At 43.5% G+C, this 17,073-nt stretch overlaps 1 protein-coding gene across 2 annotated transcripts; it reads right to left on the bottom strand.

Moving 5' to 3' along the window:
- Positions 1-3,121: 3,121 nt before the first annotated feature.
- Positions 3,122-14,450, bottom strand: prdm1b (PR domain containing 1b, with ZNF domain). 2 transcript variants are annotated; one of them, XM_070985459.1, is made up of 7 exons: positions 14,383-14,450; positions 13,595-13,919; positions 9,969-10,088; positions 8,324-8,564; positions 5,708-6,639; positions 5,464-5,592; positions 3,122-5,013 (listed from the first exon to the last, which is right to left on the bottom strand). In XM_070985459.1, the coding sequence occupies exons 2-7, from the start codon at positions 13,763-13,765 to the stop codon at positions 4,438-4,440; spliced, it is 2,169 nt and encodes a 722-aa protein (XP_070841560.1). In that variant the 5' UTR covers positions 13,766-13,919; positions 14,383-14,450; the 3' UTR covers positions 3,122-4,437. The 2 variants fall into 2 exon arrangements, with proteins under 2 accessions (XP_070841560.1, XP_070841561.1); XM_070985460.1 differs by lacking the exons at positions 9,969-10,088; positions 13,595-13,919; positions 14,383-14,450 and adding an exon at positions 8,843-8,928.
- Positions 14,451-17,073: the final 2,623 nt, after the last annotated feature.

Here is a 17,073-nt window from a genome sequence, read left to right as displayed (position 1 = left end):
CTGTCAGGGTGTAACAGGATGCAAGGTGACATGCAGGTAGAGCAACTGTTGAAATGGCACCAGTTGCACCAGCTGTTTGTGTTCAAACACTCTAATTATAACCTTAGTCTTCATTTATGAATCGGGCAAGCAAATAAAGTAGACCTTCGTGCATAGAGATTAGTAACTAACGGGGGTGTTAGTTAGTTACTCGAACCAAATGACGAAGCTAATGTTAGCTTGTAATAGTAATAAAAATAGTAAAAATAAAAATAGTAATAGTAACATAGTAATAATGGGAACTAAACTGAGAAGATTTTAATTACGTTACACAATACAATGGAATATACCTCAAATTATATTAGGATGAATGACCAAATAACCAGACATTTCCCATTCATTCTAAACTGCATGAATACAAGAAACACACTTTTCTCCAGGTATACATTTATAAATAAGCCATACCTACATTTGCATAGGCGCTCATCATTGGGCCTCTTAAAATTGTTGCTACAACTTGTGATGTTACGATGTTCCCAGCAACCAATTTACATATTACCAAGACATTTCTTAAGTCTAAATGGCACAACCTGATTTGAGAAATCAATAGTTTGAAACTAGAACACAGGAAGTATTTTGCACACAAACCTATAGATAGATTTACAAATAGCAGACACAAACCAGCCCTGCTTTCTGTGTGCTTTAAGGCTGAGTATGAATATTATGCACATGTGAATAATCTTAATGTTTCCAAGGATGTGGTGTACAAAGTTGAAGTTATTTCATCTTTGACTTCACAGGTATTTTACATTTCTCTTACTCTATGGTTTCTGCTTCCACTACACAATGGGATAAACGTGTAACTGGCAGCCTGCCACAAAAAAAGGATTTCCTGTCACCACTGCAGTTTGACTGCACACATTAAATGTCTGAGGTGTTTTATTCTGGTCAGTGGTGTGTAGGTGTTTGCTGTGGGGTTCTCCCCCACGGCAGAGATCGCAAGAGGAAATACTATAGAATGAAGAGTCATTGCACAGCAAAAAGAAAGTGGTTGAGAGAAAGAGAGAGACAGAGACTGTGAGAGAATTACTGTAAAGAGCAAACCATGCTTACAGTAACTTTGCTGCTTTTGTGATTGAAAGCGCTTCTCACTACCGTGGAACAGCAATGATCAAACTAGAGAAAACAAACGACATGAAAGGCAAATACTACTTGTATTTTCTGGTGATTATACACCAATGAAAACTTAATTACAAAAATCATAGGTCTGTTGCATTTCTGCCAATAGATCCCCATAAATCCTACCTGTAACCAGTTACTTTGACCTCAAATAAAATTTCTGACGTCGCAGCAGGTTTTACTCTAAAAGTCACACAAGTGTTAAAGAACCAAAACACATGGTACTCAGCACCTGCAACATTTCTTACTGTAATCACTGTCAGGAGTATCAGTGATTTTGTAATCATGATGTAAGCAGTGTTTTTTCTGAGTTTCATTGGTGACCAATTGGTTTCATTTCCTGTATTTTCTAGGAAAGAGTCTGAAAAGTGAATCAATCAGTGGGATAGTGTGGGACTTCCTGGAGTTTATTACCAGAAAGAGAGAGGTGGCAGGGTTTTGTATGGCCATATGAATGCATTCCTGTCTATAGTATATGAACCTATTAATTGTTAATTATGAATTTTACCAGAATTTCCACAAGCATGTATTTCTAGCTATTGGTAGTTAAAAAAACATCTGTAATGGTGTCATATCAAATAACCAGATAATTAAACAAAAGACCACTTGCAAAATGAGTATAAAATCACAGACATAAACACAGAGACATGTCTCCTGGTGAGACCCTGAATGAATAAATACCAACCCTGGAAGACATAAAAGCAGGTGTGACTCTCTTTGAAAGTGACAGTAAATCTTGGTAAAGAGTCTCAAATTAAGAAAACACTTTATTTATGTCCCATATTATGCTAATTTTCAGGTTTATACTTTTAATTTGGGTGTCCACTAGAAAAAGTTTACATGCTTTAATAGTAACAAAAAAAAACCAAACAAGCAAACATTATTTTTCTCCTACTATCCATTGATGCAGTACCTCTATTTGCCTAGAGGTTTTGTTTTAGTGCCTGTCTCTTTAAGGCCCCCCTGCAACACACCCAGTCTGCTCTGATTGGTCAGCTTCCACAGAGTTGGGCACTTAAAACCAATTTCAAACATTAAAACAATACAAAAATGTGACGTTTGTCGTACCCTAAGCATAACTGATTGGCTAGTTTGTGAAACATAGTAATTACTTATTGTTCGTAACTACCTCATTAAAAAGTAATTAAATATGACCTCATCATGATCTTCATCAGAATTGGGAGTAACAGGACACAAGGAAGTGTGTTTAGGACACAAAAAAAGGGAGTTGTATTCTTTTAAAGTTACAGGATATGATGCGATTCACTGATACTACCATGCACATTCCAGCACATCTTGAGTCTTGCTCTGGTTTCAAGTGAAACTGTAAAATCTTACAACTGCAGATTCATTATCAGGACCTCTACTGAAAAAAAAAAAATAAAATTTTGCAATTATTTTGTCTTTAAGGCAGAAAATGGGAACATCACAGCAAGTTTTTATGTCTCCCTGTTGTGAAGATGTGTCATCACCCGAGGACTCCAAATCAAATTTGATAACTCCAATCTAATGCTAACATGAGTTAGCGAGCTAACCTGTAATAGCATATGACTGAAAAATATTTTGGGACTGCAGGTGGTGATGCTGGTGCATGACGTGTTGGCGTGCTTATCATATTAATCTATAATTGCATTTGAGCAGAATACATGTGACAACATAGTATTTCTTGACTTTTGTTTCTATTTGCATATCTGGTGTTGCGGTAAGTACTGCAAAGCTACTTTAATATTGTGATAGTTGGTTTAGGTTACTGACTACATTTTTTTTTTTATTGGAGTACATTTTTAAAGTGTGGAATGAATCATGAAGGCAGTGAGCTAATGGTATCAGATGACTTAGAAAGACATTTATGCACTGCCGGAAATACTGCAATGCTTCACTCATCATGGGATCTCAAAAATCACTCACAGCTGGTGCACTGTTCAAATCTTATACCATGAAAACACACACAAAACACCAGACGTATAGAAACAATATCTTTAATATTCTACATTATGTAAATATAAAAGTATCATCAAAATAGTCTCTCACATATAAATTCTCAACATCTCATAACCTGTTTTCAAAAATAAACTACACAGAAAAACATACTGTACAAAAGAAAAAAACTAGAAGATGGTATAAGAAGTACATTACTGGCTCAGGAGTAAAATTTTCAAGAACAGTTCCTGCCTTCTGGTTTTCTTTAAAACCACACAGATCTAGTTGCATTTTCGTTCCAGTGCTAAGTGACAAAAATATTAACAATCTTAGACAATTGTGCTCTTGTTTTGCTCGTTTTTGCTGTCCAATGCTGAATATGAGGTACTGATGTCTGATTTGGATGAAGCTCGAGTTTACATTTACAGTACAGCTTTGTAAGCCAGAAATACCTGAAATATCTGAATCCGGTAAAAAGCTACACAGCGATCCACTCAGTCTCTCTGCGTTTTTAGCGTAAAAATATTGCAGTAAGCGAGAATAAAAGCCGGCGCACCTTTTGTTGCGACACTGTTATCACACTGAATCTAAATAAGATGTGAAAAAAGGTGAATAATGCTTTGTTTGAACCTCTTTTCTCCCATTTAATGTCAGAATGAGTTGAATAATGACCCAAAAATGCTGCTACACATTCATGTTCTTTGTTTTGTTTTTTGGCAATTGTTTATAAACACACAGTTTAAAGATACCTGATTTTTCCCTTTTTTTATCATAAATAAATAAAATAGTTGCAAACAGTTGAGGAGCAGGAAGGTGGTTTGTGCATTCACTGTGCCCTCTCGTAAATATAAAAACTTCCGCTTGTTGCACACACGCACCCAAAAGCTCAGACACACAAAGTAAAAGAACACACAACATAACAAGTGAAGACATGTCCGTACATTGTTCCTGAATCTGTTTCCCTAAAAGAGCAAATCTCCCTGGAAATGTCAACACGCTACCAGAAAAAACATACTATGATACAACTAAATAAATATGGACGAGTCAAATTCAAAAAGTAATAAGTTAAAGCACAAAAAAGCAAACACTTCGCTACCTGAGTGAAAGGAGTTTTAAATACTTCACAGCTTCACAACGTCCTCCCCACTTTTGCTTTTTTAACTGGGAGGAAGTACAATCACTGAATACCCTCAGTCTTTGGGATGCTCTTCTTTTGGTGCTGCGCTCATTGGATTATGCACATTTACATTCCCCGTCATGCCCTTCATTGACAAAACAGGTTTTGTTTGGCCCCATCTGTTTTCTTGGTTGATGGTATTCTGCATGTCCTTTTTCATATTTCCCCCCTTCAGTTCCTTCTCACTGTCCTTCTGTCTTCACTGTTGGGCGCTTGTGGAGATGAACAACGCTGGCCCTCTCTTGATGGACCAGTGGAGTGCTGTGGTGTGATGCAGGTAAAGCTGACTGGGCCATGGGCATCGATGGTGCGTTTATAGCTGCTGTCAGAGCTTTCAGCAGTATGGTGGCCTCCTTCTTGTCCTCCTTTCCTTCGCCTTCCAAGGTACGAGCCAACCAGCGCTCTACAGCTTCCTCCACCTGCGGTGCCGATGCCGTCTCTGCCAGCGTGTCGGCCTCTTGGCTGGCGTCGAACCGCTCCACCATCTCTTTCATGTGGATGTTGATGGGAGCGTTGGAGTTAGCCAGGCAGCAGCTGCGCTGGTGGATGCGGAGGGAGAAGCGGTGGAAGAAGGCCTGGGTGCAGAGTTGGCAGCGATAGGGGCGGTCCCGGCTGCTGTGGAGGCGGCGGTGCAGTTTCAGGTGAATGTACTGGGTGAACTTGGTGTTGCACAGCTTGCACTGGTAGGGTTTCTCCCCAGAGTGGAGCCGCAGGTGTGTTTTCAAGTTGCTGGTGCTACTGAAGCGTTTGTGACACACCTGGAATGCATGAAATGAAAGGTTAAGGCGTCTGTTAGCAACGCTCCCATCACAGATTACTTAAGAAAACTGAATGGATTGTGTTCAGTTTCATTCTGGAAAAGCCTGGACGTCACTTTTAATGGCACTAATTGTATGGCATCAGGGTGGACCATTGCTATTCCAGTTCTCTGGAGCACTTTCATAAAACAGCAGGGACTACTTTTCTTTCTTTGTAAGACCAGTTATATCCACACTCACGCCCATAGAGTCACCCTAGCAAACAAAAAGATGCTATTACATAACAAGCTGGGTAGTGGCTCAGTGAAAATCAAACAGACCTGAAAGGTATGTCAGTGTATTGTGCATGCTGTGTGTCTGTCACACTCTTGATTTTTACATCAACGTCACTTCGAGAGCAGTGAAAAGCTTGTAAAGAAGCAGGAAAACACACACGGTTTTTCAACATACCTGACATTCATGTGGCTTCTCCCCCGTGTGGACCAGGTGATGTTTCTGGAGGTGGGCCAGCTGAGTGAAACTCTTTTTACAAAGGTTGCACTGGAACGGTCTCTCGCCGCTGTGCACTCGGAGATGGACCTGTGCACAGATCATAAAGAAAAAGTCATGAGCATTGCTGTCAAATGGAAAGTAAAGTTTTGTGTCCTAAAAATGGCATTAAATGATGGTAAGAGAGAGAGGTTGAAGCTTTTACCTTGAGGTTGGACAGCTGTCCAAAAGTCTTGGAGCAGATATTACATTCATATTTGATCTTTCCGTTCTGCTTCTTCAGTGGGTAGGGCAGGGATTTGTGGCCGGGGCCGTTGCGTGGCGCCGTGCTGCTTTTGGTCATAGCCAGGCTTAGATTCATGGCTTCCTCGCAATCAGAGGGAGACTGCTCAGGAGACTGATGCTGGCTGCTGGGCTTGGGGAGAGGGGAGAGCTCTGGGGTGGCTGGGGCGCCTCGTGGGGGCGACACATTTGGTGTTAGTTCTTTCAGCCCGCCCTCTGGAGATGGAGGGTAGGGGAGGGAGACTGGAAGAAGATTAGGCTGGCCGATGGGTGGGTACGGGAGTCCGTCTGTGCCCAGATAGCCGCTGTATCGGAGGGATCCCCTTGAGGGCAGCATCCCTGGGAAGGGAGGGGAGTACGAGGGGAGGAGGAGGCGAGGATAGTGTGGGCTGTAGGGAGGAAGGAGCGGGTAAGTGGGCTGGAGGGGTCTGGATTGGGGGTAAACGGGGTAGGATGAGACAAGCCCCTCCCTGTGGCCGTAGAGGCCGTGGAGGTGAAGAGGGAGATTTCGGTGGGGAGATGGGAGAGCAGGGTGGTGATCTGGTAAGTATGCGTGATTCAAGCCCAGGCTGGGCGCTCTGTGTTCGTGCTGAGGGGAAGGAATGATCACCCGGTCTTCTGGATCTCTGTCGCTCTTCTCCTCCTTCTCAACCTTTTTGCTGAAGTCCATGATCTGGTCATCAGGCGTGTCCGGCGGAGTGTCTCTCTCCAGCATCTCCACGTCTATCTTCTCCTCTCCATCTTCATCCCTCTCTTCCTTCACCTCCTCCTTTGCTCTTTCTGTAAGCCATGTCTGCCGAGGTAGGTGGTGTTTGCTGTACTCCAGCTCACGGTCTTCATCAGAACCCGTGTACTCTGCGGGAAAGAAAACACATGAGTATTGCTCATCATTACATCTGCTGAATTCCTAAATTTAAGTTGAAATGCATCACACTGCAGACACACTGCAGCCCACAGAAGGCACTCCCTCTTATGGTAAATGATAGTAGTTTCAGTTTTGACTTGACACATAAATCATACGATACAGGTTTCTGTTTGTCAGTCGCAGTAGTGATTTTGGTGTGGGAGAGTGGGTTGGTGGTAAAGTGTGTAGGAGTCCATGTGTCATGTCATGTTTGTATGCCAAGAGTTTCATTTGTACAACCTTTTCTAGGTATGGCTGTTTTACCGTACTGGCCACGAGAAAATGAGAAACATCTCTTCCTTTTTTTCCCCTTCCTTTCCTTCGAGAAAGCCTTTGCTCGCCAGGTTGCTCGAATTTGTCACCACTACTGTGCGTCAGCTACTGTTCATCTCGTGAATTTCAGTTATTTAAAGGGCGGTATCAGTGTTTTTGCATGCTTTAGCCTATTTGGTATAAATGATTTGTGATCTAAAATGCAGCCACTAGTTTGATTTCTCCTTTAGCTTAGTGTGAAAGTTATCTAAAAGACTTGAAACCATTTTATTTTCATGATTTGTCTATGTTACAGTATTACAAGTGCACAGTCATGTCTTTGAAAGCCAAGAAGGATTAAAAATGTCCTTTTACGCAATCGAGCCCTGCTGCCCTGACGCTTCAACAATTGATACCCAAGCTGCCGAACTAGAAATAAAATATCCGAAAGTCAAAGCCGGAAGAAACAATGAAACAATCAAGCCGTGAGCAAACCTGGACTTTGACAAAAAGGAAGGTGAATGCTTTTAAAACCCTTAAGATGACGGAACAATGCAATGATACCGCCTTAGCGTTAGTCACCGAGTTGAATGGCGACGCATCTGGTGTATCCAGTTGGCATGAGTCATCAGACTTTGTGGCAACAGAGAATCATTCAGGATGATGAGGCTATGACTTGCTGTTCTACTAATAGCTGAAAACAAATGACTCACAAAGGTACTTTGACCTGCCATTATTCCCCTTACTTTTCCCCACTCGCCTTAAAATCTGATGAATTACCACATCTCGTGAACTCCTGAGATTTCTTCGGCCTTTTCCCGTGTGTACTTTCTCCATAAGCTGACATAAATCATTAGCTCCGTTCGGTAAACCAGACAGGAAGAAATAGCATCCACTGTCTTAACTGTTTGTAAAAGATAACATCAGGCATTCACAGCAGGGGAATACTGTGTGCTTTAAAGTGAAAGAATTTTGCTGATAATAGCTGTCGTCTTCTGATGCAGACTCTGTGCTACGTGTTCAGACACAGCAGATGTAAATCATGCAATCGTTTCATTAGATCTAGTCTGAAAAATAGCCTTTGTGTTTCATTGTGCTGCCTCACCATCAAATGATCAGCTGTCTTTCACTCCCTCTCACTGAATCATTCCTCAGGACGATTTTATTGAATGCCACAGGGGAATCGAGTCAGATATGATGGTTGTTTTGGTTCAGTGTAAACAGCAAATCTGTTTGCTAGTTAAGTTTTATTCTGGAGCCAAGATGCTGTACCTCCATCACATTAAAACCAGCCAGTTTGCACACACAAGCTGTTCCCTCCTGTGCCTCATGATATTTGTTGTTGTACTACACTAGAAAAGTTTCTGCTCCTGCAGCACTCACTCTGTTTGATGTCAGTCTGCTGGCCGCAGAGCCTCTGGGCAAACTCCTGGCTGTACCACACCAGCAGCTCCTGATTGGGCTCCACCGGTCGGATGGTGTAGAAGTAGATGTCCCGGTTGTTCTGGCACGCCACCAGGTTCTGTTCGCCCAGAGAGCGGGCCGGGTTGACGTAGCGCATCCAGTTGCTCCTGTGGACGTCATAGCCATCGATGAAGTTTTGAAGCTGCCCACCGCTGTAAATCTGGAGGAGAAGAAGAGACGGGTTCAAAACATGTACACAGAAAGTTTAAGCATGGAGATGAATTGTTGTTGCATATAAAATTGTTTAATATATAATATAGTAAATTAATCAACATAGTTCAACTATTATATTGATGATGAGTGATGCTCAAATTCTTATCATTTTAAATACAATTTGACAGAATCTGCTGATTAAAATCCAAATAAAGTCATCACAACAATATGCAGAAAACATTTTAAAATAGATCACGAATAAAAGAAAACAGTCTGAATAATCACCTCTGCCATGTACAGTTAAATATCCTTTATCCTGTTCAGTTATCAGCTCTAGTATGTTTTGCTCCTCTGATCTGTGGCGTACAGCTCTGCTCTCTGTCCTCAGTGTGTTTACGCCTGTGCTGTCACCGTATTTGAGTGTTAGGCTTGGGGGCGTGGTCTCCCTCTTTCCCTCTCCTTCTCTGTTTCTCTTTCTCACTTCTGTAACTTTTATTATTGTTTCTGTCCAGTCATATACCTTTATGGATCACATGTCAGGAGCACATTTAATTCTGACCACTTGTATATGAATGCGTATGTATGCGTTGGCTTATGAAAACAAACAAGATGAAAGGGAAATGTAACTGGAAAGCTGCCCGGCAGATGCTGGCAGGCAGCCAGAAACGCACGCACGCAGGCATGCCTTTGGCAGCACGTCCGCATTCGTCCTGCAACCTCGTCATGAGGTTGACAAGATAATTGCTCCAGGAGAGCGGCAGACTTTCACTCTTGCACCGGGGCAGGAACACCCCTTGGGTTACAGGAAATAAAGCCGGAAGGAGAAAAAAAAGCAGCAAAAAGTCCTTAAGGGAATTGACTCAGCAGAATAGAAAATTTCCTAAGTGACATAAGCAATGTCTGGATGGGAGTGAGACAAGACGCATGGGACCTGAAGAAGAAAGGGGACAGGAAAGACAGGGATTGTGTGTGTGTGTGTGCGTCTTGTGAACAATAGTCCATTCCCGTGTGTATGTGACACACGTTGCATCGGACCTGAGTGCCAGTAAGACTCTGGTGACTGCGTGAGCACGAATCCATTGTTACGTGCCACCAGCGTTGACAACTTCCTCTAAAATTTTGAGCAAAACCCCTGTGGGCCCGTGTAATCCGTGTGAAAGCGTTTTTGTTTCCTTATTGACGTACTGACATGGGCTTGATGTGAAACTTCTGTATCCGAGCAACAGACCTACTTTTTTTTTAATGAATAATAGAGGAAGATGAAAACGTCCCCACTTGCTCCTCAACTGTTCACACGGTCATTGTCTTCCATCTATATTTGACCTTCACAGAGCTGGATCACCATATCGATGCCTGTATGTGATCATGCATAGAGGATGTATATATTTGTATGTGTTTGTGTTTCCCTTACCCTCCAGAAGTATTTCCTGTTGGCCTGTTTGGGGACGTTGTCTTTGGTGTAAATGTCTCCTTGCAGGGGGCCAAAGCGGGTCCCCTGAGGAATGTATTCTTTGCTGAACACGCCTGTCACCTGGAACACACACCAAATACAGCATTAGCTTTAGAGTCCATGTTTTGCAACTTAACACTCACAGAGAGCACACGAACACATAAACGTTAGGTAGACTGATACATATTATATCGCCCAGTGCTTGTTTGTTTATGTGAAGCAGGTTGTCGGCCTGAGCTGCAGTTGTGGTTGCTTTGCCATGTCAACGGAGACGGCTCGCTGCGCCACGCTAAAACCCACAAGGTGACACACTTTTCAACACTAATGAGCTAAACGAATGAAGAGAATTACACTTTCTCTGACCTACTCCACTGATCTCTGACCTGCTGTCCTCATAAACACCGGAGAGAGCGGCGTCACCTGTTGTCCGACCTCTCGTTTACTGAAATTCACAGACGATAAAACCTTTTCTAAAACCACAAAGCAGATGAAGCAGTTTGAAAGAGAACACCGATCCTTCTTGCTTTTTTAGGTTGGTTGCTTCAAAGGTTAAAGGCCCTGATTACGAAATGTTCTACCTATAGATGTTGGAATGAGTCACTCTTCTGTCCGTAAAGGGATTTCCAGGAAAAGGTGCTTCAGCACTTGTCCGAACATATATTTTGAATTGCAAAAGGGACAAGTGCGTGGGATTTTTTTTTCTTTTACCGTGAGCAAGTACCTTGTGTCCATACAGTAACGTATGTGGTAAGAACAAAACCTGTCCTGATCTGCGTGTTATTGACTCATTCTGTGCTTTTGAGGTAGTTTTCTAATGAGTTGGATAATAAATCTATAGCGAGGACATGTCAGAGTCCCCTTTGTTGTGTAAAACCGCTTTATGATTCACGTATTCATAGAAAGTGCACAGGCTTGGGGTCAGCCCTCCTGAAAACACACCCAAACACACACACACGCCATCAGGCAGCAGCATCTGTGGCGCACAGCCTCTGTGTCTTGAGGAGCTTTGTGTTCAATCCTTAAATACTCACCCACCCACCACCACCACCACCACCCCCCCATATATAAACACACACTCTTTCTTCCTGCTATTGAGGATTTAGAATTCAAACTGACCCCAAAAGGATTTTCATGGCCTCCTTTGTGGAGGTCAAACCGTAAAAAAACATAAAATGCCGAACACCAAGAACACCTTATGAGTGGACATCTGTAAATATAGGCAGTTAATTAAAAGAACAACAGGTCACTGAGGGCGGCAGGAGTGTGGGCGTGTGTGTGCGTGTGTGTGTCAAGCAGCCGTGCAGGCAAGTGAGGTGATTCCTGGATGCGATGAGCCAGTGTGACAGCGACATTGTGCTTCGTTGGCGTTGCGTGACTAACGAATCGCTGTGACTGCCGCTGCAGCTTAACCGCTCGGTTTGGCCAGGTTGGGAGGAAGGGGGAGGGAGGGAGGGAGGTCATGGGGGGAGGGAAGGGTGCTGAAGAACGGAAGAAAGGAGGGTGGGCGTTGTTAAGTGGCCCCACGCTATCGCACTCCTGAACGTCCTCCTTTTCTCCTGCCCTCCCCCAGTCCCTTGTCTCTCCTTAACCCTCTTGAAATAGCTCATGTGTCCGCCAGGTTGAGGCCTGATGCCTGGCCGGCTGCCCGGCTGGCTGCCCGGCCGGCTGCCTGTCCCCAACGAAAGTTAATCATCTGGTTTTAACCTAAATCCCCCCCCGCACACACCCCCTCCTCTCCCCAGCTTCTCCCTATCAGTCCATCCCCTCTGTAGCTCACTGGCACCCGTTGCTAACACCCCATCTGCCACGTGCCCCTTCCACCCTTCTTTGCATTTCTTGGCACACTTTGGAATAAAAATGGGATGTAAAGGAAGTTTAGAGAAAGGTGTCAAGATGGAGGAATCGGAAGATAAGTGGGCCCACTAAGTCCGTGAGCAGGATGATGCGTTGATTTGCGTGACGACCAGTGAAGCTCAACGCGTTCTCGTTGTTTTTATCTGAAATCTGACTCATCTATCAGAATGACACAAGCGTGTCGTGCACTCACCTGTGTGAAAAATCCCTTCTCTCTGAGACTTCCTGATAACTGTATGAAACTGTTTCTAGCCTTTAAGGTGACACGTGTATCCACAGACCCACACAAAGGAGCAGCTGTGTTTTATGCTCGTCGCAGGAAATGAATTTCCCAGCTTTAGCAAGTCAAGGAGAAGGGGAACCACTCAATGAACAAGGGCCGGTTTAAGCAGAGCTGATTACTGGCAAGCATGTGAGTGTGTGCTCGTGCTTGTTTTCATGTCTCATCTCTTATCTGATGTGTGTTTTTACTCACTGATCTAATATGCACACACATGACCACCTACCTGCCAGTAAGTGTTGTCCCTATAACACAAAATTAAAATCCTATTTTTCATAGTTATGAATGGCCAGCTGGAACTGTTGCATGTCAGCACAAGCGAATGGCAAAATCAAGTTTGGCTGCATCAAGTGTGTGAAGCATTTTCTAAGAAGTGCTGGCCGGGTAAACAAGGGCTGGGGATTTGAAATTAGCCCTCAAAGAGATTTTATCACCTTTGTTTGCATGCTTTTCTCATCCTGCAACAGTAAATGCTGCACAGAGAGGAGGAAGAGATGAGAGTACGAGTGCGAAAGAAGAGGAACGACGACAGAAAGTGTTGCCTGGCTCAGCAGAGAAAGAGGAAGGGGACAACGAAGCCAACCACAACCATCACCATCGAGCATTACGAGAAAATACAAAAGAAGTGTGACATCTTTCTTCGTCTTCTCTTCAGTTGCAGTTGTATTTAGTTAAAATCTTGCTTGGAGACATGCCCAGGCACATGTCTGATCTAACTGCGCTGCGAGCCAACCAGTCAGCTGACTGAAATAAGGATATTGCTCTTCCTGACTCACCTGAGTGGGAGAGGACTGATGAAGTAAAGAGGACAGGCATGGTTGTTAAGACGGGTGAAAAAAAACAGAGGAGGGAAGTCTTGATGCGATTAGATCACCTGGTGGAAGCCAAGCTGATCCGTGACATCTTACTCCGCGCGTGTGTGTTTACATCCTGAGCGTCTGCACACATTATTATATGTGTTATACGGAGGTGTAAAGAAGCTGCACAGTGGCTGAAAAATGAGGGCTGACGTAATGGAAGTTAAGGTGGCCAGAAGACCTGAAAAGGCCCCTGACCTCAAGCTGCCAGTGGCCTGATATCCACTGCCCCCCCCCCCCCCACACACACACACACACACACACGCTGTACACTCTACTGTGTGTGAAGAACTCATTAGTCAGCAGATCTTTTGTTCCAAGTAACCCAATGCAGATGGTCCAACAGAATGTTATGTAACAAGAATTAATATTTTGAGGTGTAAACACTAAAGCTTTAATCTGACAACACTGACTATTCAAACACAGCATCGGAGATTGCAGCTAACTTAAAGTTGAATAAAAGTTGCTGTGGTTTGATTAAAATCTGCTTTTTTAACGCGTTCTAACATCAGCGAGCTGCCTGGTCGCTCATGCATGGCGTCGACTTATGTCACCTCATCTCAGCAGGTAAACTGAGGGAAATGAACTGCTCTTACCTCATTGTCCGTGCCGTATTCGAAGGTGAGGTTGCGTGGGATCGAGGTCATGGCTTTGGGCAGGCTGAAGGTGGGGTCCGACACCTGGTCTGGCACAATGTATGTGCAGTTGAGGGCAAAGTCCATCTCCCTCCACCCACTCATGTCTCCCTGTGTGCTATCCAGCTTCATGTTGATAATATGGAATATGCTGTAGATGGTGGATTCAGGCTTAGGACCTTTAGTTTGGTTTGGTTCTGTTTGGTTTAGGCTGCTTTGGTATAGAAGCGCTTTGGTTTGGTCGGGTAGGTCCCTTGTCTTAGGTACGCTGGCTAAAGCTCAAGATCTGAAAAAGGAAAGCAGCAGAGAGAGAGATTGTTATTAACTTTGGGCTAAAATGCATGTTTGGATAGAGAGAAGATATGCAGTGCAGAAAGAAATCATCTTCTAATGCCTGTTTATGTGACTCTCTGCAAACTCAGTGATATACCTCTTATTCATATTAAAGTAAACCATTAGTACAGAGGGTTGACCTGACCTGAGTCATTAAGTCTGCGACTGACATCCCTCCACGCTTTTTCTAAGACTCACGCCTTCCCTAACTGCAGTCATTCATTATTCAAGTTCCATTCATGAGTGACTAGAGTTCATTGACATTGTTCTTGGCCAACATCCCAGCACTCGCCAATCAGTTTAACCAGCCATTTCTTATGAGGCCAATCAGTCAGCTGGACCTTTTTATGCTCATTCTGCATCCATCTTTTATATATATCCAAGCTCATCCCTGCAAGAAAAAAGACATGACTTACTTTCACACATTCGTTCAGCTGTAGGATCCTCATTTCTTTGGCTATGTCATCCCTCGATTGTTCGTCTCCTCTTCGTACTCTCGCCCTTCTCCAGCGTTTCTTCAGGGATTCCTCTCAGTTAGATCCTTTGGGTATCCTCTCTCGCTGTGTCCACTCTGTCACTGTCACCAGAAACTCATGAGCCCGGATTGCGCCAAGCGTTTTTAGCCCGACGCCTCGGCCTATCACGGGCCGCCGTGGTCATGTGACTGAGCCATCTGACACGCAACTGTTGGTTTTGGACAACAACATCAGTGACGTTGTACACTTGGCCAGTGAGTGGCTGTTGTGATGAATGCTTGCACACACACACACACACACACACACACACACACACACACACACACACACACACACACACACTCACACACACCCACACACACACACACACATCCATGCACACACAAAGAAGACATGTTAATGAATGAATAAAGGAAGAGCAGATGGCTGGCCTGTTGCCACTGAAAAACACACTCATATACTTTTGCTTGGTTTGGCACTTAATGAGCAATCTGCTGCCACTGTATCTCCTTGACCTACATCTCACTGTAGAACATCTTTAACTAAGACCCCTAAGACCCCTGCCACACACACACACACACACACACACACACACATGCACAAGCATTACTTTTCTTCTATATTTAAATTTTTCACTCAATCGGGAAAAAATGTGAATAAATAAATGAAGCTAATTTTCTCTCTTTCTTGCACAGCGATACTCTTCACTCATTCAGATGTAGGGCAGGTCATCCCGGCACGCAGGAAAGAGACTTAGACACCTGTCTGGTGAGCATCCCCTTTACTTTCAGACACACACACGCATGCACACAGTCTATATGGAGCTCTGGGTGACCTCACCTGGTGACCTGCATAAAGATAGCCAGGACGGGAGAGAGCAGCCAGAGCAGCATGGAGGGTGAAAAAATAGAAGGTGGCTTTTCTATGTATGGAGATGCAGCCTGTGCATAGAGAGCACATGTGAAATGTCTGTTTTCATGTGTGAAACACATTCGAGAATTCATCAATTTATCACATGAAATAAATGTCCTTTTTTCCCCTCTAGATAAAACTCATAGGTTTGTGAAATTAAGGTTTTCACCTGTGACGTCTTGCATTTCACAACTGAAACATCCGTTATGCTGTTACTTTTTCACTGGTGACACACGTAACTGTGCAGACAATGACAAATTCCTCCAGTCAGATTTTATTGCTGTCATTTACATTACGTATCTTTACCCTGATTTACCAAATGTTACATAACCTGCAGGCTAAATGTTGAAAATGTAAAAATTACTGGAGCCGGACTCAATTCCTAAATTGGTTGTTCCCATAAAGATGCACTCCTGTTCTGTTTTTGATTAAAATGTATGTGCCTGTTATAGAATTTAAAATATACCAGAAAAGCCACCAGAAAAGACTGAAGAAGCTTAAATAATGTGAATCAAACAGTATCTGATTTCCAGGCTTCACATAACAGTTAAAGAGAAACAGATGAAAATGTATTTCACAGATTAAACTGCAAAGAATAAAATGCATATTTTCATATTCTGGAAAAAGTATACTGCTTCCATTATTATTATCAAGTGCCCTCAACGGATATAATATCTTTATTTTTCAAAAATTCTGACATGTTTGTGTCCATCTTTTACTCCTCCTTTCTTTCCTAACTTGGCTGGTGAAATAGTAAATTGGCTGCCATATGGCAAGACTGCTATTGCAAGAGTGGAGCTTTACTGTCCAGTGTGGCGTGGGGGTTAATGGTGCTGGTAGGAGTGTGTGTATGCTGGAGAGGGAGGGGAAGCAGGGATTTGGGCTCTTTCACTGGCCTGCGCCCGGCTGGGCTAATTTCTCTAATTTGCAGACAGTCTGGGCTCAGGCTCAGGGCTCAGAGGCTAAAGACCCGGCACTCCAGGACAGCAGGCTGGCCGACTCATCTCACTCCTCGACACACATCACATCCGGGACATCAGATAGATCCAGGCGCACTTTTTCCAGGGAGAGAAGCTTCTCTGAGCTTCGCTGGGCAAATGGAACTGGGAGGGAGGGAGGGATCACCAGACGAGACGAAAAGGATAAGTGGTGAAAAGACCTGAGGTCAGCTATATTGAAGCTGTCTGAGACGAGAGAAAACTAGACAAAGTGATGTGACCTGAAACACGATAAGTTGATTGAACCTGAGTGTTTTGTAATCGTCTGGTCCAAACACACACCTGTTACCGCGCAGTAGTCTAAGCGCGTCCTTCTCTAGTGTCAGTAACAGTGCAGAGAAAGCCGCCACCTGCTCGACCAAATGTTGGTTTTACACGTTGAATCAACTGCGTCCAAAAAGACACGTGGTGATAGTAGTAAAAGTTTTGAAATAGCTGTGGTGTTTAAACTGAAGTAGAAACTGTGAAGTATCACATCAGAGTCAAGGTATGAGAAGTGGGACACTAGACTTGATTGGGTTATCCAACAAGACTGAATTATAATCTACTGTGACTACTGCCAATGCAGTGTGCATTTGATAAACAGCAATAAAAGGTTTTAGTTGGTAACATTTCCATCTCCAACAAAAAAACCCCTCTATAAATCAACAATAAACCTCTGACCTCATCAGCTCCGTTGATTTTTGAAAATATCTGCTTCTTCTGCATTTGATGTAGCAGC

This window comes from Chaetodon trifascialis, chromosome 17 (genome assembly GCF_039877785.1).
Source record: "Chaetodon trifascialis isolate fChaTrf1 chromosome 17, fChaTrf1.hap1, whole genome shotgun sequence".
NCBI lineage: Eukaryota > Metazoa > Chordata > Actinopteri > Chaetodontiformes > Chaetodontidae > Chaetodon > Chaetodon trifascialis.
The sequence above is the reverse complement of the archived record's forward strand: the minus strand, read 5'-3'. Positions and strand labels throughout refer to the sequence as shown.

Bases quoted from the DNA above. Each gene is read 5' to 3' on its own strand.
- prdm1b (XM_070985459.1), bottom strand. From the start codon at position 13,765: ATGAAGCTGGATAGCACACAGGGAGACATGAGTGGGTGGAGGGAGATG. The intron at 10,089-13,594 runs GTAAGAGCAGTT...TGTGTGTTCCAG, and splicing joins AATACGGCACGGACAATGAG to GTGACAGGCGTGTTCAGCAA. The intron at 5,014-5,463 runs GTATGTTGAAAA...CATGCATTCCAG, and splicing joins AGAAGCCACATGAATGTCAG to GTGTGTCACAAACGCTTCAG.